Source organism: Lissotriton vulgaris, chromosome 6 (genome assembly GCF_964263255.1).
Source record: "Lissotriton vulgaris chromosome 6, aLisVul1.2, whole genome shotgun sequence".
Classification (NCBI taxonomy): domain Eukaryota; kingdom Metazoa; phylum Chordata; class Amphibia; order Caudata; family Salamandridae; genus Lissotriton; species Lissotriton vulgaris.
In genome coordinates, this window is record NC_141694.1 from 1,675,385,224 (window position 1) to 1,675,409,377 (window position 24,154).

General features: G+C 42.7%; 1 protein-coding gene across 1 annotated transcript in view; it reads right to left on the minus strand.

Moving 5' to 3' along the window:
• PACC1 (proton activated chloride channel 1) overlaps positions 1-24,154 on the minus strand; it is a 160,323-nt gene that overhangs the window by 125,486 nt on the left and 10,683 nt on the right. The window contains exon 2 of the mRNA XM_086927851.1: positions 15,157-15,259. Coding sequence (XP_086783977.1) covers positions 15,157-15,259 — 103 coding nt within the window. The remainder of the gene's footprint in view (positions 1-15,156; positions 15,260-24,154) is intronic.

Consider the following 24,154-nt stretch of genomic DNA (forward strand, 5'->3'; position numbering starts at 1 on the left):
ACACAACAGAGAAGAATGCCCACCAAGAATAAACTTGTTTGTGGTGATGACATGCTGCTGGTAATGGAGTCTACAAAAACTGTGAAACAAAATTACTGAACTGCTCCCTTGTTCTTCAAACAATGAAAACATTCGACATCTAAAAATAAGCTGTAATCGATGGTATTCGGATGAGTAATGTACAAGTCTGTATTTTGGTGATGTCTTCCTGGCAGGTACACCAAAAATGATGGAAACATACAACATTTTGGGTGGTTTTCAACTGATTGGCTATTTTGTTATCAAACTGGCTGCAGGTCAGGAATCAGGTTTGACTGCTATGTACATGAATCATATCAGTTTCTGATATCTAAAATGTAGGATGGGTGTGTATTTCTTGTCTTTAAGGAAGAGCATAGGAAAGGTAGCAGCCAGATATGTGACAAGTGCCCACTTCTTGTTGCTGCATTATCTTTATTTTCTATTCTTGAATAATATGGCATAACTTCAGAATGCAGGTCATTGATTTTTTTCTTGTGAGTGCTCAGACCCAAGATCATGTTGTATGTACCCAGTTTCTTGGGTACAACTTGGTAGAAAATGCAGACAGGGCTCAATTATTAGACATTTGAGGGTGATTTAAGCAGGATAAGGAAGGCTTGTCCAACTGTTTACAAGAGCACAAATAATTTGCAGCCATCTTTTCTTCTTACCATAATGTATAAATATCTGGTCAGTATAGAAATGTATTCTTCATATTGGAGATTTGTTCAGTATTGGGACTAAACATTACTAAGGATTGAGCATCTAGATCCGAAGACAGTTTGTTGAGAGAGGGGACAAAAACCTATATATGTAATTTTTATTTAAACTTTTTATCCAATGTTTTCTTTCCTTGATGAAATGTATATACAACTCTTCAAAAATAAACACTATTTACACCAAATATTTACAAACCTTCATTGTTCTATACAAAAACCCACCTAGACCCAAGTGTAAGAGGATCTTCAAAACGCTTGCACACCCCCCAGAAGTACCATAGCTGGTACATATATATTGTTATAGAGTGGAGTGGCATAGAATGGAATGACGAAGGGTGTAGTGGCATATAGTACAGTGCGTGGAGATGAGTGAAGCATTGTAGAGTAGAGTGACATACTTTAGAGTGACAGAATGGCATAGAATAGAGTGGCATAAAGTAGCATAGAGTGTGTGTAGTTGTGCAAAAGTGATGTGGGATGACGTAGAGTGAAGTAGAGTGGGGTGGCATAGAGTGGCATAGGTTGGCATGGAGTGGAATAGTGTGAAATGAAGTGACGTAGAGTAGAGTGGCGTAGAGCAGATTGGAGAGGAATTGAGTGCCATAGATTGGCAGTGTGTGGAGTGGAATGGCGGAGAGTAAAGTGGCATAGAATTAAGTGGACTGGCGTAGAGTGGCTGTGCACATAGGAGACTTGCTGCAAGCTGCAGGGTTGGCACCCAAACCTCTGTGCAGGCAAATCCTGCTGTGAGCAGTCTTCGACTCCTGTAATGGCGCAAAGGGTATTTGGTAACAGTATCAGTATTGGGGTCACCACTGCCATTTTATGTGTTGGTTCTCTCAAATCCCCCAAAAATAAGTGTACTGCTGTCAATGAGGCTGGGGCTGGGGCTAGGGCTGGGGCCTATTGAATCCTTGGGCCATAGTAGCCATGGCCATGTGCAGCATTGTCAATGTGCCACTGGCGCCAACCCTCACTGTGGTGGTTGACTGCAGGGTGGGACCTATGGCCCAGCCATGCACCAAACCATCCAATGGTGGCCAATCCCTCCTGCAGATGGCCCTCAAATGGGCACAGTGGTGGTGGGTCTCAGGGCCAGGTCGTCAGTCAGAACCTGCATCTAACTTTCATGTGTGGCCCTTCCCTGCTGCACATGGACTTCATCTCTGCACAGTAGGGTGAATGTCTCACCCAGGCCCACAACTATTCCTATAAAGTCAACCCCTCCTGGTTAGAGGTCCTTTTGATGCCTATTTTTTAAAGAATGTTAATGGTTCACATTCTAATGTCAGCAGCACTATCATAGAAAATTTAATGAGTGATATCATCAATGACGTCTTTTAACATGGCAAGAGTGATGCCAATATGTAGGCTGCAGTGCATGAAGGGGCGGGAGTTTTGGTTAGATTACCTACCATGACTGGTGTATTTCATTGAATTTATGTTCCAATTTGAAAACAAACCTGTACTTTCATTGTATTTTTTTTCAAGAGTTCCTGAGATTTTTCCAACCTATGTTAAGGTCTTGTAACCAAAGCTAACCATAATACGTTAACCATTGTGTGTTTTTCAGTGTATCAGTGGATTTGTATATTACACATTGTCAATAACCAATATGTAGTTATGGTTAGGTTACAGTTTCCATTGAAAGGGGATTTTCTTTTCTTAATAACTGTGATGTCGATAGACATACTGGAACAAAACGGTTCAATAAAAACTTTCAACTGATTTATTTGGCTTCGGTATAGCAAGTTTTGGGTGTGCAGACCGAATATTGAGTTTAAAATATTGAGTTGCACAAATATCGAGTCAGAAATATAGTGGTTCAGAAATATCGATAGCAAGAATATTGTGGTCAAGAATATAGACTTAAGGTAAGTAACATCGATGTAAAAAATATTTAAGCGTTTAATATCGTTTGCGAAAATATAGTTGTTAAAAATATTGATTTTTTAATTAGTGTCAGGTATTTAAGTATATGTTTTAAATGTATGTGATGTATTTCTTTTGTATAAGAATGGTTTGTATTTTTAATGAATGAATGTGTTACATTTTTCATAGTTATTAATTTATTTTAATTTTAATTTTGCGTTTTTAGTTCCGTAGCGGGTTCTGGGTTAATAGGGTGGGAAGCAATTTAATTATATTAAATGAACGGATTATTTTTTATTTATTAATATTTGTTTATTTGAGATGTCATAGCGTTAAATGTGTGAAGTAAATTATTAATTACTTAATTTGCTATTAATTCATAATTATGTAATTTGTAATTAATTATGATAATTGTGTAATTAATTTTAGGTGTGTGTTTTGAGGTTTATAGGTGTAAAGGAATTTATTTTTAATTGATGAATTATTAATTGGTTAATTAATTTGAATTAATTTGGTCATTAATTATGGTAATTGTGTAATTAATTTTAGGTGTTTGTTTTGGTGTTTATAGATGTAAAAGGGTGGGAAGTAATTTATTTTTAATTGATGAATTAATAGTTGGTTCTTAATTAAAATTCATTAATTGGTATTAAATCAAAGCAATTCTGTAATTAATTTTAGGTGAGTGCGTTGGGGTTGATAGGGGTAAAGGGTGTTGATTAGTTTATTTTCTATTAATAATTATTTTTTAATTGTATTAATAAATTAACGAAACATTTATTATGGCAATTGTAGAATTAGTTTTAGGTGTGTGCAGTGGTGTTTATAGGGGTAATGCATGGGAAGTAATTTGTGTTTAATGTATTTATAGTTGTTAATTAATGTTAATTATTTGATATTTATTTTGGGTAATTGTTTATTTTGTGTGTGTTGTTTTAACTTTTAAATGGGTAAAGGGAGGGTATTAAATACATTTTAATTACTTTATAATTCGTTGTTAAAATAGTAATAGTTTTTAATTTAAAAATAAGTTTTAATTGTGTTTTATTATTTTACAGTTTAATTTAGGTGTGTGTTGTGGACATTAGTGTTAAAGTTTGTGTAGTTAATTCAAGTTTATTCTTTTTTTTAAAAAAATTTATTGATTAACTATGTTAATTATGGAAGTAAATGTCATTCAAAATGTTGAAGTGTGTTGTTATTGGTGTGCTGTTAAAGGGTAAGAAATAAAATAAATACATGTATTTATTTATTTTTATATTTATTTTTATTAAGTATAACAAGCAAGGCAAGAAACAATATACAGAGTGCTTTGTTCAAATTAGGTCGGATAAACAGTACATCAAACAATCAGTAATCACTATAAGGAAGGGAGGCGTACAGGGGCGAAGCGGTAAGCAGACAATAAGCAAACATTAATGTGGGGTCAGGGGGAGAGTGGGATATCGATGTTATCCACTGCAGGTGGTGTACATATGTCTCCACGATACCTGTTCCATGGCCCCCACACTCTATGCCATTTCCGGGGGCGGCCCCTGGCCAGATATACCGTTTTTTCCCCTAAACATGCACCAGTCCATGTTTTCCTTCCATACTTCAACCGTAGGCGGCCTCTGGGACCCCACAATTGTGCAATACCACGCTTAGCAATCATGGCCCCCAGGGTCGCCCACTTGGTCTGGGCTACGTTGTAATCCGTAGGCTCCCAGACATTTAACAAGCAGATCCTGGCCTCCGGTAAGTGAGCAATACCCGTAACCTCTTTCATTACATCATACACCCCGCTCCAATAAGCCGCAACTTCATGGCATTCCCAAATAATATGAAGAAATTTCCCCACCTGTCCACATCCCCGCCTACACAAACCCTCCTCGGAGAAGCCCATCTGAACCAGACGAAGGCTTGTGATGTACACCCTGTGAAGAATCTTAAGCTGAACCAGCCGAAGTCTCGCTGGAATCGCGACCTCCCTGGGAGAGGAGATCGCCGATTGCCAGTCCTCGTCATCTAATTCGAGGCCGTCACGGACCCAAAGATCACGTAAGGGCAATAGGAGATCCGACCTATCGTTGATCAACTTTTTATAGACAAGGGAAATAGTGCTGTCTGGAACGTGACCATCTAGCAATCTGTCTTCAAGCGGGGACGACTCAGGGACAGCCTCCCCTATCGAAAAGACTGATATCAAGGCATGGCGAACCTGGACATAGCAGAAATACTCCGAGTTCCCTAATTCAAACTCCGTCCTTAAAGTATCAAACGATTTCACTTGCCCCTTAACCCAGAGGTCTCCCACCTTGCTAATACCAATGAGGTCCCACTTATCCAACCCCTTTGTCTTCCACAGTTTACCAAGACTATCAGAGTCGAAAAGTGGGGTCACTAAAGTCAAGCGGTCCTTCCATCCCATCGAATTAGTTGCATCTTGCCATATACGAACTGCCGTCTTCGTAGGCCCAGACAATGACCTGACCACTGGATTACAGTATAGTGCCGTATAGTAGTTATCCCCAGGCAGCAGCCATCGATCAATAGCGAAAGCAGGGTTCAATCCGGAGCAATACATACCATGATTAATGGCCCCCAATTGAGACGCCCAGTAATATCGTTTGATGTCCGGTAGGGCAATACCCCCGTCGTACCACGGGAGTGTTAGTTTGGCCAGGGCAATGCGAGGCCTACCGTCCCAAATCAGCTTCCTCTGAAGACCCTCAACTTTACGAAAATAACTAGCGGGGACTATATCAAGGGTGTTTTGGAGGGCATAAAGGAAATGAGACAGAGACAGCATCTTACAGAGGGCCGCACGTCCCAACGGCGAGAGCGGAAGTCTACGCCAACCCGCGACGTCCTGCTTCAATCTGGTCAGAGGTGGGAGAAGATTCCGCTCATATAGAGTCACAGGGTCCATAGAGACCCAGATACCGAGATATTTAAATCCCGTCTGCGTCACCTGGATGGGGCAGTTACGGGGAAGGAGGGGGACGTCACCAGAAAGAACGTACAAATAGGATTTTGCACAATTGATAATCAAACCAGAGTTTCTACCTAAAGAGGCCAGTACATCGCAGAAAACCATCAACGACTTCTTGGGCGAGGTCAGATATAGCAAAATGTCATCTGCGTAGAGCGAGATGCGATCTTCATACTCAGGGGACCGCCGAATGCCCCTCATCGAGGGCTCCCAGTGGATCGAAGCAGCGAGGGGCTCGAGAGCCAGGGCGAACAGGAGCGGTGACAGGGGACACCCCTGACGAGTACCGCGCCCAAGACCAAACGGAACAGAGACTTGACCGTTCACTACAATTTGCGCAAGGGGATCCTCGAAAAGAAGTCGCACCCAGCCGATAAAACCGGGACAAAACCCAAATTTAGCTAACGCAACCCACAGATATGGCCATTCAATAGTATCAAAAGCCATCGTGGCATCTAGGGACGCCAAAATGGCCGGCTCACGTAGCGTCGCAGCCCTCACGAGAACTCCGTGCAGACGCCTAAGATTCTTTTGTATTGCTTTGGAAGCCTAAGATTCAGCGCAGTGTTTCGATGGGGAATAAAACCGGATTGATCCGGATGGATTCGTTCGCTAATAACAGTGATCAATCGATTGGCCAGTACATTTGCAAGAATCTTAGGCTCGGCGTTCAAAAGAGATATAGGCCGGTACGACCCACACCTGTCCCTCGGTTTCCCCTCCTTATGTATAACAACAATCGTCGCAAGTCGCTGTTCCCGGGGGAGAGAACCACGTTCAAGAGACTCTAAAAACATATCTCTCAAGTAGGGAGCTATCTTGTTTGGGCCGCAGCTTGTATAGCTCTATCGGCAGCCCGTTAGGACCCATGGCTTTACCAGACCGCAAGGAGCGGATCGCAACGGCTACCTCAACAGCAGTCATTGCACTATCCATTTGCTCTCTATCTGCATCTGAAAGACTCGGCAGAGCAATGTCCCGCAGCAACAAATGAGAGTCCTCCTCCGGCCTATCCGACACGGGGGAGTACACCGTCCGAAAATGATCCGCAAAGCACTCAACAATCTCCACCGGGTCCGCGACCCGCACGCCACTCGCCGTCTCAATCTCAGGCACAACACGACTAGCTCTGTCCCTCTTATCCAACCATGCTATCAGTTTACCTGCTTTATCTCCCACATCATATAGATGACCCTGTTGCTCTCGACTCATGGCCTTAGCTGCATCTGTAACCAACGCCCTGTATTCCAACTGTTTTAATCGCAATACATGTGTCTTTGCGCGGGTGACCTCCTTTTCCAGATCTAACTCCAGGTCTTCTATTTCAGTCTCGACCTTCACTACAGCCTCATCTCTTCGTCTCTTAACGCCCACAATCAGCGACAAGGCTTGGCCCCTGAGAACTGTTTTAAAGGCCTCCCAAAGCGACACTGCGGACGAAACAGAGCCCTCATTCTCTGAAAAATATTGATCAAGTGACTTTATCAAATCGTGACGAGTTTTAGGGCTGCGGAGATACCAAGGGTTGATTGGGGCCACCCGCCCCTCGGTCCCCGAAGACAATTCAATCCGAAGCCACAAAGGAGAATGATCAGATATTCCCCGAGCCAAATGGTTAACCTCAGTGACAAAAGGTGCCTGTGCACCAGGTACCAAAACGTAATCGATCCTCGAGAGGCTACCATGAGCGCCAGAATGGAATGTGTATTGCCGCTGAGAGGGGTGCAACAGTCTCTAGCAATCTACCAGGCCTAGAGTATCAATGAATTCATGAAGCCTATTCTGCGCCCCCTTGAGGTCCCTAAGTGGGTGTCTATCAGAAATACCAGATACAACCGCATTGAAATCACCACCCAGGAGCAATGATCCCTCGGGGAGAGCAAGGATAACCCGTCCCAAGTCCGCAAAGGTAGTTGACTGTAGGCCAGGAGGGACATAGACGGAGACCAGGGAAAGGGTCCTGCCCTCCCATCGACCAGTAAGAACGACATAACGCCCTCTATCATCGAGGACAGTTGCATCAACTTCCAACGGGAGAGAGTTCTTAATAAGGATACCCACCCCACGGGAGCCTGAGGAGAACTCCGCATAGGCAACCAAGCGATACCCCTTCCTATTCATGGCATAACATGTATTTCCTATCAAGTGAGTCTCCTGAAGTAGGACCACATCCGGGGAGTGACGTTTTAATAGTTGCAGCACTACTCCACGCTTTATCCTATCCCCCAACCCATTCACATTCCAGCTCATAAGCCTCAACACCCTAACCCCCATCCCACAAGAGAAAAAAGATCCAACCGCGAGAAGAACTCAGCACTTCAATCAGAAAGTCTTGCAATACTGTTCCTTGCAGAAAAACAAGCTGGAATACCAACAAATCCCCCCTCCCCCCCCCACCAACAACCCGTTACAAACCCCCCCACCCTGCACCCCTGCATAAGACTAGAAAGCCACCCCAACTTGCAGTGTGCCTGTCGTCTCCACATCTAAACTAAGCTACAAAAAGTCAAGCAGAGGAGGAAAAAGACCCACCGATAGCCCCGCAACTCCCCCAAATGTCTCACAGAATCATACTACACAAATAGTGCACCATAGTTCGAAGCCCCCGAAAGACCCCAGGAACCAGACAATGATAGCGCTTATTCCTGGTCCATCGATCCGCCCTTCGTACCGCCGGTCTGCCCGTCCTGCGGATGATGGGTTGGTAGAGCATCCAGCCAGTCGGCCACCACTTCCGGTCTGTCGAAAAAATAGGTCCGCTCTGCATGTTCAATTCGCAACTTGGCCGGAAAAAGCATGGCGTACTTGAGGCCCATCTCACGGAGTCTCTTTTTTACCCCAAGGAAACCAAGTCTCTGTTTCTGAACAGATTGGGTAAAGTCTGGATAGAAACTGATGGTAGAGTTCTCAAAATTAATGGGACCACCTGCCCGCGAGGCCTGCAGGATAGTGCCTCTATCACGGAAGTTGAAAATCCGTGCTATCATAGGCTGCGGTGGGGCACCCGTTTTGGGTTTACCACCCGGAACCCTGTGAGCCCGTTCCACAGTGACAAAATTACTCAGTCCCTTGGGTGCAAGGTGATTAACAATGAGGTTCTCCACGAAGAGGTCAGCTGCCGGATCCTCCGACTTCTCCGGAACTCCAATGATACAGACATTGTTCCGCCTAGTCCTTCCTTTAAAATCCTTCAGACGACGCACAAGGAGGTCATTGGAGGCCCTTAAAGTGCAAACCTCCGTCTGTATCTCAACAACGTCGCCCGTCAGACTGGAAGTCTTAATGTCCAACGATTTAACTTTTTAATTGGTTTTCGTTCGGTCCGTGCGGATCAGATTCACATCAATCGCCACCTTGTCGAGTTTGTGGGCGAGAGACGATCTGATCCCATCGATGGCGGCCATGACATCTTGTAGGGTCGGTTGGGCCGCTGAAGTCAGTAGATCTCTCGTTCCCTCTAGCGACCTACCCGATCCACTGGGCGATACCTTAGCCTGGGCATGGCGATCCATGATGTTATTTTGGGTATAGCCAACCCGCCGTGTGGGCTTAGACTTATGTTTGTCCCCCTCTGGTTTCCCCGCCATTGTGGGAAGTAGTAGGTATGGTCCCAAACGGGTGACAAAGAGCAAACTAAGCGGCTGAAGAGTGGTAGGCTATTCCCAGCAGCAATCGACGTGGGTCGACTTGGAATAGTCACACTGAGTGAAAAGATGGAGGCCTCAAAGGTCCCTCGAGTGGAAGTTCAGAATCAGCCCGAGAACACGGCTCGAGCTTCTCTCCAGGGCAGGTCAATCCGTGAAATACACACACTCAAGTGCCAAGCCAGACAGTTGCCTTCGGCGAGAGGGAGGCACTCCCAATATCGGGTCTCTCCAGTAGGCAAAACCGAAAGTGAAAGTGGACCGGACCGGCCGTCTCCGCCACCTCAGGCCGATGTTATTCGATTACACCTCGGGCACCATGCCAACTCCACAGCCGGGCATCCCGGAGGCATAGGCCGCAATCTTCCAAGCGCCATAACTCCGGCTCCCGGGGTCCGATCTGGATTCTGGTTGCAGTTTTTGTCTCCCCAGTGGTTCGTCTTCATGAAGACGTATATAGAAGTCAGGATAGTCAGCAGGATATATGCGGGAGGTTACGAGGGTCTCGGGAGCCCTGTCCTCACGTGGCCATCTTGGTTGCGCGCAAAGCTCCCCCCCTACTACATGTATTTATTAATTAATGTTTTTGTTTGTAAATATTTTCTAGTTTAAAAGAATGTTTAATTTATTTATTATTATATTTTATATAATATGTGTAGGTATTTATTATGAGTAATTAATATGATATGTTTTTTGAATGTTTAATATATATTTTTTCTAATGTTTTAAATTGTATTTATTGATATTTTATCATTTTTCTTAATTTTTATATTTTTTGTTTTTTTAACTGTTCGAGTGTGAATAGCAATTTATGCCTCTCTGCTATCCAACACTTTCCCTACTGTTGTTCTCACTGGTGTGGGAATAGTAATTTTTACCCCTCTGGTATCCAACACTTTCCCTACTATTGCACTCTTTGGAGTGGGAATAGTAATTTGTGCCACTCGGTTATCCAACACTTTCCCTACTGTTGCTCTCATTGGAGAGGAAATAGTAAATTTGACCCCTCTGCTATCCAACACTTTGCCTATTGTTGCACTCAGAAATTTGAATAGTAAATTTAATTACTCCGCTATCCAACACTTACCCTACTGTTGCACTCACTGGAGTAGGAATAGTTATTTTTACCCCTCTGCTATCCAATACTATCTCTACAGTTGCACTGACTGTATAGTGAAATGTAAGTTTAAATATTTCTTAATAGACTCATGTTTTCATTTATTATAGATTTTTGTTTTTTTCTATTTTAAATCATTGATATATACTTTTTTCTATAATTACATTTTTTAACATAAATTAAAACTAATAGTTTATTAATTGTTTTAAAGTAAATATATGTATAAATATGTTTGTGTGTCTTTTTTTATTAAGTTTATTTGCTATATTTTATTAAAATGTATCATACATTTATTTTATTTCGTTAAAATTAAATGTAATATTTAATATATATTATTTTATATTTATGTAGAAGTCGATATTTTATACTTCTATATTTTTTACATCAATATTTTTTAGTCAATATTTTTGTACTTACCTGTTTAAGTATAGGAGTCGATATTTTTGTTGTTGATATTTTTAACTCAATATTTTTCAAAATCGATATTTATCACATTGATGGGTCAGTGAACTCAAGTTTTGCACATATGTATCAAGTGAGGGTCAAAAAAAAGAGATGGCATGAAAAAAGTGATATTTCACATTTGAATTCCCATAGGATCCTTTGCTCTCAGAAACAGAAGAAATTATGAAAGTAATGACACCAAACTTAGCAAGAAAGTTTAATTAAGAAAGTGGCTTTGATTGGTTTAATGCAAACCCATGCAAAGAATTTTGAGAGATTTGTGTTTAAAACAATTTTTGGTGAGCTTGAAAGGGTTAAAAAAGAGGTTTCTGTATCATTAGTCCAAGAAGATCTGCAAAATCGGGTATGCTTATTTACGTGGATCGAAAATAAAATAAAATAAATAAGCACACCCTATTGAACGAGGATGCTTTTTCCCCACTTTTAATTTCAGGTCTGTGGGCCCAAGCCCAGGTCCTCAGACTGAAGCTCTATACTTGGTTTACCATAAGTTGAGAAAAGTATTGCGGCTACCATTACAGGACATGGTGACTTTGCCCCCGAGCCCAGAAAAAGAAAAGGGCATGTAAGGGGGCAGGCCTATGAAGAGGTGGCCTAAAAAGACCCCTACAAACCTTAAAATTTAAAAAAATGAGGATTATATTGTGGGGTTCACTGACCCGGCAGTAGGATTTTTAATCCCTAGAATGCCCTACGATGCTTGTCAATAGCTAGGGCAAGGGTCGGCAAACCTACAAGAGGACTTGGTCCTTGGTTTGACCTCCTGTGGGGCGGGGCTGACTGTAAGCTAAGGCTTGAAGCGAATTTCCACTGCTCATTGGCAAAGGCCATGCACAGAAGGGGTGGGCCGCCCATGGAAGGTTAGTCACAGGGCCTGTGGGAAGCACAGGCACCCCGCCAATGTCCGTCAGGACAAATCCAAAGGCAGTGCATAACCATAATTCAAAGCAGGATGACTGCAGGCCTGGCCATAGGCCACAGCCTGCATCAAGGAACATCTGTGCATGACTGAAGGCCGAGGGCAGCAGGAGTTCCCGTCAACAGCTTTGTCACCCATCGGTTGGCCACCCATGGCAGGTTGGTCGCATGGAGGGTGGCTTGACCATCATTTGTGGGTTGGACACATAGCCTGGCTGAGGCCCTCAGGCCAACCTTTGCAAACATGTGCAGTGTGGCTTAGGAACCTGTAATGGAATGGCCATCCAAGGTCAAGAGGCAAAGTTTCACTGTGCATGGCCAAAGGCTGTGCTCAGCAGCAATTGGCCACTCAATGTAGATTCTTCACGGAGCGTGAAGTTACAGTTAGCTTTGCTTATAGCACCTGAATATAGGTTTATAAGAAACTTCTGAAATTCACTTTAAAAAACACAGTTGAAGTAAAGTTGTGGTCACAAAACAACAGCAAGCAAAACAACCACTTATATTAACCACTTATGTTTAGGTAAAGTAATCGTAAGTCATGTCCCCGTCTTGCACTGCTTATGAATGCTTAATAGGCATGTTAATTGTTATCCGTGATGAGACAAATAATGACATCTTAAATGACATTATTGACAACATCACTGATGACAATATCCATGATAGTGCTGTTGACATTTGGTTTTATAATAATGTGAATACTTTTTTTTTCCTAAGCATTTATGAGCATGGTAAGCAGTACTACAGCAGTGATCTTGTATGTACTCTTAAGAGTAATTTGTGAATCAACCCCAAAAATTCGTTCTGCCCAATAGAGAAATTGAGATGAGGGCACAGCCCTTTCTATTGTATTTGACGTTTCCCTGAATATTCTAATGTTGTTCTCATTTTATATGTTTTGGGGCCAAATCACATAGGCTTGTAAGAGTAAATAAAAGAGAACTACATGAATATTACTTTACATACTCCAAAATGCCTGTTTGAATAGGCTTCTCTGCTTCCATGTACATTTTAAACAAATGATGATAAGAAGCTAATCTACTTGTCTCCTGAGGTTCTTTGGATGTGTGAGCACTGAAAGAGACGCTACTATAGAATGATAGTAGCTGTCTGAAAACCTTTCAATGAAATCCTTGCTCTGGATCACCAAATGTAGCTATCACTTGAGGACTCTGATAAAAGGTCTAGAGTTTATGTCGGTCATGGAGACAAAATGGATATGGGCACCACTATTAATGTTTTAATGTCTCTCTGCATAAATATCCGCTTCAAATTTATAACACATTCATCGGCCAACAAGCTCTGTAATACACCAAGTTGCAAACTTAAAACCATGGAATCCATACCAACTTGATGATCGTTCTAATGGCTACCAATCCAACCAGAATACAGTTGTGGAGCCAATGTTGTGATGCACACTCAAGTCCTGCTGGAAGATCCTTCCACCCCTATTAAAAGATATGAATCGCATTCTCCACACCTGCCAATGTGCTATAATCTTCCACTCATAGTGGTGTTGAAAGAGGAGACACAGATGCTCTATTGCAGACACTATAATGTGAAAATTGTGTTTCTCCTACCTTAGATTTCACAACAACCATACTAAATTCACAGAACAACCTTGTGATTAAACTCATAAAGGTAAGTCTGTTCAAAATTGTAAATCAAAACTTTACAAACATAAATATGAATACAACATGTCAGTGGCTTTAAATGCAGTCTGCATGTCAGAAGCGGTGAACGCTGCTCTACAAATGAGGCAGAAGTTCTTCAAGTTGAGGCAGAAGAGAAACCAAACACTTCTTTTGGAAGTGCACAACTAGGCACTACATGAGTTTGTATGAATCTGTAGTAACCTTTTCCATGGCCAACCACAAGCTATTTATTTATCATTAATCTGTTTTACTTTGTGAGTAATACTTTCCTGGCTCGTCTTTCAAATTGATCTGCAAAATACTTTACAAATCATCAGGGTAATGGCGAAAAGGTTTTACAACATACAGTTAGTAAAAAGTTATCAAAATATTTGACTGAGGTAGAGGGATTAAAATAAAAACGTTGACAACCCTGGACAAATGTCTGCAATAGTTTCACTACACTTTTTGTAGATTTAAGGTTGGCCTACTATTATAGTGACCTCCAGCTACCCTTAAACTGGAGCCATCACAACACAGTCTTCTGTCATTTATTGTTACTTTTAGGCACATGCGTCATTGTTCGGGCAAGTTGTTGTTTGCATAGCATGACTCCGGAACTTGTTGTTCCAGAGTCATGGCAAAGGTCGTGTCCCACAGCAGTTGTGTTCCTCAGGAGTAGCCAGCATTCCCTGAGCTGATGCAAGTGCAAGTGGTGTATTCTGGGTAAACAGGAAAGCTACAACTATGTAATCCAGACTGATTTCAGGTTTGCCAACATGGAACAACAATACTATCACAGTCTTATGCTCTCTCTTCACCATTAATCAAGCTCTAAATACTCCTTGTGAAGGGATGGACTGTTCCCATTGGGTGAAGGGTCAAGACTGATTTGCATATGGCTGCGTTCAAACTGAAATGGCATGGTGAGCAAAAAAAAGATGGGATTTAGGCCCAGGTCTCTGTACTGGAGTGAATGTATGACATTGTTTTGCATTCTTTCCATCAATTGTTGTTTTTGCATTGGTCACCCTGAGTGGGACGGGTATGTCTAGACTTGGGTCCCGTGCTCTCCATGCCGCTGGAGTCAAGCTATCCTGGCTGATGACGGGTGAAACCCTGAAACCGGTCCTAGGATGCTTGTTTCCAGTCCAAGGAGGACCTGGCCTGGCAGTTCAGGCTGGACTGTCCCCATTGGGCGCAGGGTCAAGACTGATTTTCATATGGCTGAGTCCAAACTGGAATGGCATGGTGAGCAAAAAAACGATGTGTTTAGGCCCAGATCTCTGTACTGGGGTGAATGTTTGACATTGTTCGGCATTTTGTTCATCAATTGTTGTTTTTGCATGTGTCACCCGGAGTGGGACGGGTATGTCTACACTTGGGTCCCGTGTTCTCCATGCCACTGGAGTCAAGCTATCCTGGCTGATGACGGGTGAAACCCTGAAACCGGACCTAGGGATGCTTGTTTCCAGTCCAGGTACGATATGGCCTGGCAGTTTGGGCTGGACTGTTCCCATTGGGGGCAAGGTCAAGACTGATTTGCATATGGCTGGGTTCAAACTGGAATGGCATGGGGAGCAAAACAAACAATAGATTTAGGCCCAGATCGCTGTACTGGGGTGAATGTATGACATTGTTCGGCATTCTGTCCATCAATTGTTCGTTTTCCTTATGAAGTAACAGCATAACTTGTGGCTACCTGGACAATGCATGTCGCAGGTATATGGCAACCAAAGTGCTGTTAGTAGTAACGTAGTGCAACTAATATTTTCTGTATTCAAATACGCACCTTGTAAAACATCTTCATTGTCATTTTCATCTTCATGCTCATTGCTTTCAGGTTCCTGCTGTTGTTGAGACTCCAACACTGCTTGCTCTGTTTCTTCACTGAGCTAAAGGAAATAAAATGCAAGTTACTACCTTCATAATGTAAATTAAAAATATTTATTTTGCTATATGTAGATGTTGAAGGAACTAGCAGCATATTTACATGTGGAGTAGCGAAAGAATCAGAGAAAATGAATCATAGCTATGTCTTGTGCTGGAAAAATACATCACCAACCCTCCTTGGAAACATCTATTCATAAGGTCTTTGCTACAGCGTTCATGACTCATTGCTGTGCATTGATCATACTGGAATGTTTGCAGATCAATACTGTTGGCTTCATTGAGGATTCTAAGCTCTAAAGCGTCACAAGAAAAACCATGTCCTCTCCGACATAACCCCCACGTAACCCCTTTTTCAGTATATTCACTGCATTTCCCAACTCTCTGAGACAATCCATTTGGCCTCCTCTCTGATTAACTAGGTTACCCCAAAAGGCTACATGCTTTTTAACAATATCCCCAAAAACTGTCCTGAATGATCAAAAATCCCTACTAATTAACTTGTAATCTCTCCCTGACTTTTCTGACTCCTGACCTTACCTTACTAGTCACTCCCAGACACAAAGGAAAGGTGATTATGTAGTATTCTCATGTTGTGTTATTATATACTATGCTATGTTTACCCTAGCTGCTCAGCCAGTGTGAATGTTCTCGGTGGAATGTTGGTCTGTGGGCCATGAGTGGAATGCTTGAGTGACTGGGTATGAGTGGTGACAGTTGGTGGAAGGACTAAGCAGCTAGCAGGCTGTTCATGGTGTGGCTGCTGTACAGGATCTAAGCTACATGTTTATCTACTTGAACAAACCTACTTGAACCTCATCATACAGCGTGGACTACATTACTACAGATTATGCATAAACAATCTCCCAGTGAATCGAAGTAAAACGTGTCCCTGCGCAAGCCTACAAAGAGGCCTAAAAACAGGATCCAAATGCAGCAACATTTTAATTCGCAAAATATTCCTAAGCATTCCCACAAGCACTGGTTCCAGTGTAACTACTCCACCCTAGCCACACATTCCACCCCATTTTCTCATACAAACTATTGCATTAATAAGCCCCATTCATCGACCATCGGGTCCACATGTGGATGTGTAGTTTACGAAGCAGACTGACAAATTGACAAAAGCTATTGAATATATTTTTCTGAGATTTTACTAACACTTGAAAGTTGGTAAGTGGTTACATCACAGGCTTTAAGGAATAAATTGCTGCTTTCGAGCCTTCTATCTCTTCCAGTCTGAATTCTGGGTTATGGATTGCTGTATCTTTTTCTGGTTCTCTGAAGCCCCGAAGCTGTTTGACCACATAAATTATCTATGGACCATTCTTGTACTAGCTTCACAAAATGATATCTATGTCACTGTGAACAATCATAGTCTGAGGAAAAAAGCCTTGGCCCCTTCATCAATCTTAGTAATTAGGCACACATTTGTGGGTACTTTCATACTTCTCTATTCATCCAGGGTACTAATTCCTTATGAGAAAACAATCCTAGGTTCATGTACTGTTTTCTGCCTACTTTTATGAATTAACATAGATATATATATATATTCACTGGAAAATCAAAAGGTTACAGGGACGTACGTCAGAGTTCAGATTTTACATTCACAAAAGCATATAAATTCAGCACTTACAGTTATCTTAAGTAACTATACCTTGTGCCCTAAGGTAACTATAATTCGCTCCCCCATAATGCACAGTTTTCTCATCAATAACTGCACTGCAAATGTTGCAGTGAAATTATCAATGATGTCATAGAAGATGTCATGAGTGATGTAATATGTGGGGAAATTAGCAGTGCATGGAGAGGGTGTGAGTTATAGTTACCTTAGGAAAAGAGTTATAGTTACTTGAGATAACTATAACTGCTACATTACTATGGTTTTGAGTGTATACCATCTGAACCTAACTATAAAATTCCTGTTACCTTTGGTTTTTTCAGTGAATTTCTAAGGTTTTTAAAATTTTATTTCCTAACTATAACAACTCTAAGACCTCTGTTTTTTCAGTTAATTTTTATGTTTTTTAATGCTATTTCCTAACTATAATGTCCCTGCAACCTGGGTGTGGGAGGAGACGCTTGAATGGTAGTGAGAGGGACTGTGTGGGTGTGCGCGAAGGTGTGTAAGTGGCTCTGTGGTTGTATAAGTAGTTTAGAGGGTCTGTGAGGGGGTGTGTGAGTGGCTGTATGGGTGTGTGAATGTGTGTTTGTGAGTGGTTGTGTGGGTGTGTGAGTGGTTGTTTAAAAGCTGTGTGGGTCTGTGAGTGGTTCTGAAGGTCTGTGAGTGGGTGTGTGAGTGGTGCATGGGTGAGTGAGTGGTTGTGTGGGTGTGTGTGACAAAGTGAGTGAGTGTGTGAGTAGGTGTGTGGATCTGTGAGTGTATGCTTTTTATGCGTGAGCATCGATGACACCATCAAGACCATGCGCTCAATCCACTCTGACTCTCCGTCTGACCCATTCCCGCACCACGTCTTCAACAGAGCAAGCAGCACCATCGTACCCCACCTGAGCAACATCATCAATCTCTCCCTCGAGACCGCGATCTTCCCAGAGATCTGGAAACACGCTGATAACAACGCCCTACTCAAAAAACCTAAGGCAGACCCAAGAGACCTCTAGAACCTCCGGCCCATCTCTCTGCTCCCCTTCCCGGCCAAGGTCATCGAGAAAACCGTCAACAGACAGCTAACCCGATACCTCGAAGAAAACAGAATTCTGGACCCTTCCCAGTCAGGGTTCCGCAGCAACCACAGCACCGAGACTGCCCTCATCGCTGCCACCGACGACATCAGGACCCTGCTGGACAACGGCGAGACTGCAGCACTCATCCTCCTAGACCTCTCTGCCGCCTTCCACACCGTCTGCCACTGCACACTACGCGCGCGCCTCCACGCCTCAGGGATCCGAGATTAGGCTCTGGATTGGACCACCTCCTTCCTCTCCGGCAGAACCCAGAGCGTCCGCCTCCCCCCATTCCGTTACAAAGCTTCCGAGATCATCTGCGGCGTACCCCAGGGATCCTCCCTCAGCCCGACGCTGTTCAATATTTACATGGCCCCGCTCGCACACGTAGCCCGACAGCACGACCTCAACATAATCTCCTACGCCGACGACACTCAGCTGATCCTCTCCCTTACCAAGAGCCCCATCACAGCCAAAGCCAACCTCCACAAAGGAATGAAGGCCGTCGCCGACTGGATGAAGACCAGCCGTCTGAAGCTGAACTCGGACAAGACAGAGGTCCTCATCCTCGGCTCCAACCCTTCAGCCTGGGACGACTCCTGGTGGCCGACGGCACTGGGGGCAGCCCCGACACCCACCGACTATGCATGCAACCTGGGAATCATCCTCGACTCAACGTTCTCAATGACCAAGCAAGTCAACGCCGTCCCCTCCTCCTGCTTCAACACCCTCCGCAAGATCTGCAGATGGAACCTGACAGATACAAGAAAGACAGTCACCTAGGCCCTCGCCAGCAGCAGACTCGACTACGGAAACGCCCTCTATGCTGGAGCCCCGACCAAGGTCATCAAACGACTACAACGCATTCAAAACGCATTGGCACGACTGATCCTCGACGTACCACGCCACGGCCACATCACCCCCCACCTGAGAAACCTGCACTGGCTCCCCGTCAACAAGAGGATATCCTTCAAGCTCCTCACCCACGCACACAAGGCACTCCACAAGACTGGCCCAGTCTACCTCAACAGACGGCTCTCCTTTTACATCCCCAACCGCCAGCTACGCTCCGCTGACCTCTCACTCGCCACTGTCCCGCGCATCCGAAGCGCAACCACCGGTGGGAGATCCTTCTCCCACCTCGCCGCCAAGACATGGAACACCCTCTCACTGAGCCTACGACAGACCCAAGACCTGCTGACCTTCAGGAGGATACTCAAGACCTGGCTATTCGATCAGAAGCGGTCCCCCCCCAGCGCATTGAGACCCTCGCGGGTATGTAGTGCGCTTTACAAATGATTGATTGATTGATTTTTAAGTAGGGTATGGAACGGCGATTCCACCGGAGTAGGAGGACGGATCCTCACGTGGTAAAAACAAAAGGTTTTTGGACACTTTTTTGCCCATGAGGGGTCCTTCACAGAGTCCTCCATTTGTCCCATGGAGTCAGGGTACCTCTACTCTGAGCCATTCCATCACTTTGTAACATTATTTTCTGTGTTGGGAACAGAGTCCCAATGAACAAAATGGCAGCTGCAACTTTCCTCCTAGGTTGCAGCCAGCCAATTACTACATTGCTGTTGGCGCCTGGATTCACAAATCGAAGGAAGATCCGAGGAGGATCCTCGTCCCTAGATATCCAAATTTGGATTTCAGTTAATATCTCGAAAACTACTAAAAGGATTTACACCAAATCACAAAAGGTCGCTTTCTGGACCAAGATCTAACTTTCTACCAAATTTGGTGTATTTCCATTCAGCGGTTCGGGCTGCATTTGTGTCTAACATCCCTATGGGAATTAACATGGGAAACACACTTTTTTGGGCCTCCCTTTTTCTTGGCCCCCCCACTGGACAGATCACCCTGAATCTTTCATGCATAACTAGAATCAGCGGCACAATTTTTTGGGGAAAATTCCATGAAGATTCGTCAAACTGTACCAAAGGTATAGGCAAGTCAAAGAAGACTTTTCCTATGGAAACTAGATCCTAACAATAACTACCTACTGGATATGGGGATGGATATATATATATATATATATATATATATATATATATATATATATCAGCTCCGAATTCCTAGTATTACCCAGCCGGGTTCAGGAAACAGCACTCACGAGCACAGCAGTTTCTTAGCAGGGGGGTTTATTTCAGAACAGACGCGTTTCGGGAGAACACTCCCTTCGTCAGGATGTGGATACTGACGAAGGGAGTGTTCTCCCGAAACGCGTCTGTTCTGAAATAAACGCCCCTGCTAATAAACTGCTGTGCTCGTGAGTGCTGTTTCCTGAACCCGGCTGGGTAATACTAGGAATTCAGAGCTGTCATATGACCGCGGACACCATCGCGGTAAAAGCACCCGCTTGCAGAGTGACTCGTTTTCATGGTGTAAACTGGAGCGTATATATATATATATATATATATATATATATATATATATATATCTCAAAGTCCAGTTCCTGATCGCCAATGGCAAGGCGGATTACAACAGGTATAGACCTCTTCCCCCCGTTCAATGACGAGCCATAGCACCTAAGATTCGTGCAAGCAGAATTAGGTCTTTATTTAAAAAGATTTAAAGACTGATGTCTTCCATGACGCGTTTCACTCCGTGAAGGAGCTTGTTCACATAACGCGCCCCAGCAGGCATTGTAAATTTAAAGTGCTGTTAAAAGCCTAAACAGCTCAAAAAATGGACTGAATGGCGTAAATAGTGCAAAATAAACATAATAACAAACCATGGCAACTAAATTATACATAAACATGTGGCGGTTTGCAAAAAATGGCTGATTGAAAGCTAAGATTACAAGGAAAATGCTGACAAAGGCATAACAGAAATACAACCTAATTCATATTGGCAAGTGCCATAATAATAATAGAAAAAGGAGCAAATCGACAGTTTGATGAACAGGATTGTAAATAATTTCAACAGAAAGCATTTTAAAAGCTAATGTCACGCATCAATATCACATCATGATATATTAGAGCAATTCTAACGATGTCATGAATAAAGTGCAAGTGCAAGTGCAAGTATAGAGAATTCCTCAATAAATACATATTCTATATCAACACGCTCGTTTGTTCTGCATGAGTGGGAGTAAAAGCGAGAAGTTGAGGATATATATAGCGTGAACAACGGCAAGTAGCCTGAAACGCGTAGCTGTTCTCTGTTGTTGCTGTAAATAAAACTACCTTGACTGATTCCTGTGGTCCGTCTCCCTTGTTTGCTGGCGCTGCGGCTATATATATATATATATATATATATCAGTAGCGTTGCCACTGGGTAGTTATAGTTAGCTTAGCATTTCCATAGAAAATGCCTATATTGTTTTGCTAATAACTTTGCTGCCATTTCATGGGTCTCCACAAAACTTTCAAAAACGTTTCTCTTTTTTATCTAGTTTGTGCACGGAAAGTTTAAGAGTGATCCGTCAAGTGAGGGCTGAGAAAAGAGGGGGGGTCCCAAAACGCAAAATCCCCATGCATTTTCCATAGACTTTTTTTTAAGAAGCACTACTGCCAAAACTGCTGAACGGATTTACACCAAATTTGATAGGAAGCTAGATAGCCACAGATTGTACTTTTTGCGATTTGGAGTAAATGTATGCAGTAGATTTTGATAAATTAAGGTACAAATATATTTGTATATCTGGACGGTTGGGTCCCAAGGACTCTCGCAACAGTCCCTCATGCCCAATTTTTAAAAGTAGAGCTTTCTGTTTAGCCCAGGGAGCAGTTTACCCTTGGGTCAATTTGCTTTTGCAGAGTCAGACTTCCGCAAGAGTGGGAGTACTCTTATTGGCTGCCAACAACATGAGAATGTTGCTTGCAGCGATTAGAGGACTTGGGGCCAGATGAACTAACATTAGGAATACTGTTTTCCTAATTGTGACTATATCTAAATCACAATTTGGATATAGGTATTCCTAATGTACAAAATCCTTTATTTCTAAATCTCAATTCCTTGTAGGTTGCAAATCGACCTACCTCATAAATAATAATGCGGAAATCGCAGACATCACAAGGATAGTGGCAGGCTGAGGTCAACAGACTACCATGTCTGTGATTGATTTTTAATAAAGCAATTTGTTTTCTTTTAAACATAAAGGATACGTTAAAAAAGAAAAAAATGTAACATTGTAGTTTAATTTTTTTTAAATAGGCACCCCTTACCATTTGTCAATCGGTTACTATCACTTTTAAAATGGTGGTAAAGTATTACTCTTAAGCGACTAGAATTCGGTCGCAAAACAGTAATACCTACCATACCGATTTAGTATATTAAAGGGATGCCCAAAACAGGCATCTTCCACATACCGAATTGCAATGCAAAATGCGATGTGGTAACAATTACCGAATTGCATTTTGCACATTTGAAAATGCACTTTTGTGGTCACAAATGGCCCAATTCTGTGAATCGGTCCATTTGCAACCAAAAAAATGCTTTGTACATCTGGCCCTTAATTCCCTGCCCTGAAGTTTAAAGAAAGAAGATAATATTAGGTGGCAGGGTAGGCTTACCCTGCCCCCCCCCCAAGGCCCTGTGGAGGGGACGCAGAAGCCCCCCCCTCAGTTCCACCCCCAGGGCCAAAATGTGGTAAAACTGGGAGGTGGAGGACACGCAGCCCCCCTCTCTGAGCATTTCCACCCTGGAGCTAATTTTATTTATTTAAAAAGAAAGGGGGCATGGGCATGGTCTTTCTCCACAAGCCATTGCTGGTCCCGGGACCCCATACTCTGAGACTGAAACTAAGTTTAAAGGGGGAGGCTGTGTGGCCCCCCTCCCTGAGCCTCCAAAGGCCCTAGGGACCCCATCCTCAGTTACTTTGATTGGGGTACCCATGACTACCCTATCACACTTATTGTAGCCATAACTCACAAACGCAATTCTAGCCTAAAGCAAAACCCTTATCACTGCTGGAAGCTGAACGATTAAACAACACTAACTTTATCTTTTGTCTTTGCCTTAACAGTAAAACTAACCAAACATTGCTAAAATCATGAATACAAATATTATTTTTCAATGTTTAATGCATTTTCTTCTTTAGTACTAAAAATAAGAATAAACATAAAACATTTTTGTTCATTTTCCTTCTTCTTTTTCATATATAGGACGAAAACCCGTGAACAATAAGAATAGCTAAAACTGGTTTGATTCTAGGAGTTTTTCTCCTTTTATCCATCAGTCAGTAATGGGTGACTGGTCCAGGGGACAACTTCAAGCTTTGTTTCAAACTGGAAGAGTATTTCTTGTAGAAAAAAATATTGCGTGAAAATCAGGTTAAAGTGTTTTATTATTTTATGTGCAGGCTGCGGTTAAGCCTTATACCTAAGAAGTTAAATCAGACACATTGGTGAAGGCAATATATTTAGCTGCTTTTTCCTTCCCTCATACACTACTTTAATATTTAACATTAGATTGTGTACTTCCTCGCTACACTGCGTGCTCTTTAGTAATTTTATAATTTTGTTTATGCAGAAATTTATTTTTAATCTTGTCCATTTCCTCTTTAATACTATTCTTAAAATGTTGTTATTTTTAAAGGCTATTATGCATAGCTCCTAAACTAAGGGCCAGATGTAGGTGGCTAAATACCGGTCGGTAATGCCGCAATTCGGTAAATTTCAGCGTTACCGACCGGTATTTAGCCATTCCTAATGTAGGTAAGAAATCTGTAAACACTGATTCCTTAATACCGGTTCCTTATTGCGCTTGCATTTAAGGAATCAGTAATACCGATTCATTAAATGCAATGTAGGAAGAACATTAAAGAGTGCTTTTGAGCCTTACAAAATCGGTAATTACCAGCAACTTCAAGTTGGTGGTAATTACCGATTTCCTTAAAAAAAAAAACATTTTTTGCTTTTTTTAAAGTGCCATGTGGCACACAACCATGCCCTTAGGGCATGGATGTGTGCCACATGTGCACACATGCACATTTCAGGGGTGCAACAGGGTGTACTTTGGACACCCTGGCGCCATTGAATTACCTCCCGGTATTACCGATTCGGTAATACCGCATCGCTAATATTGAATGTCTTCTTCATGTTCATTCCTATGGGCCTCCAAGACCATAGAAATGAATGGGTAGGTATTCCTTATTACCGAATCTCAAGTACCAATTCGGTAATAAGAAATATTAAGGATTTGGTATTTTTTACCGAATCTTTACCTACATAGGAAATACCAATTTCTTAATAGCGAATCGGTAAAAT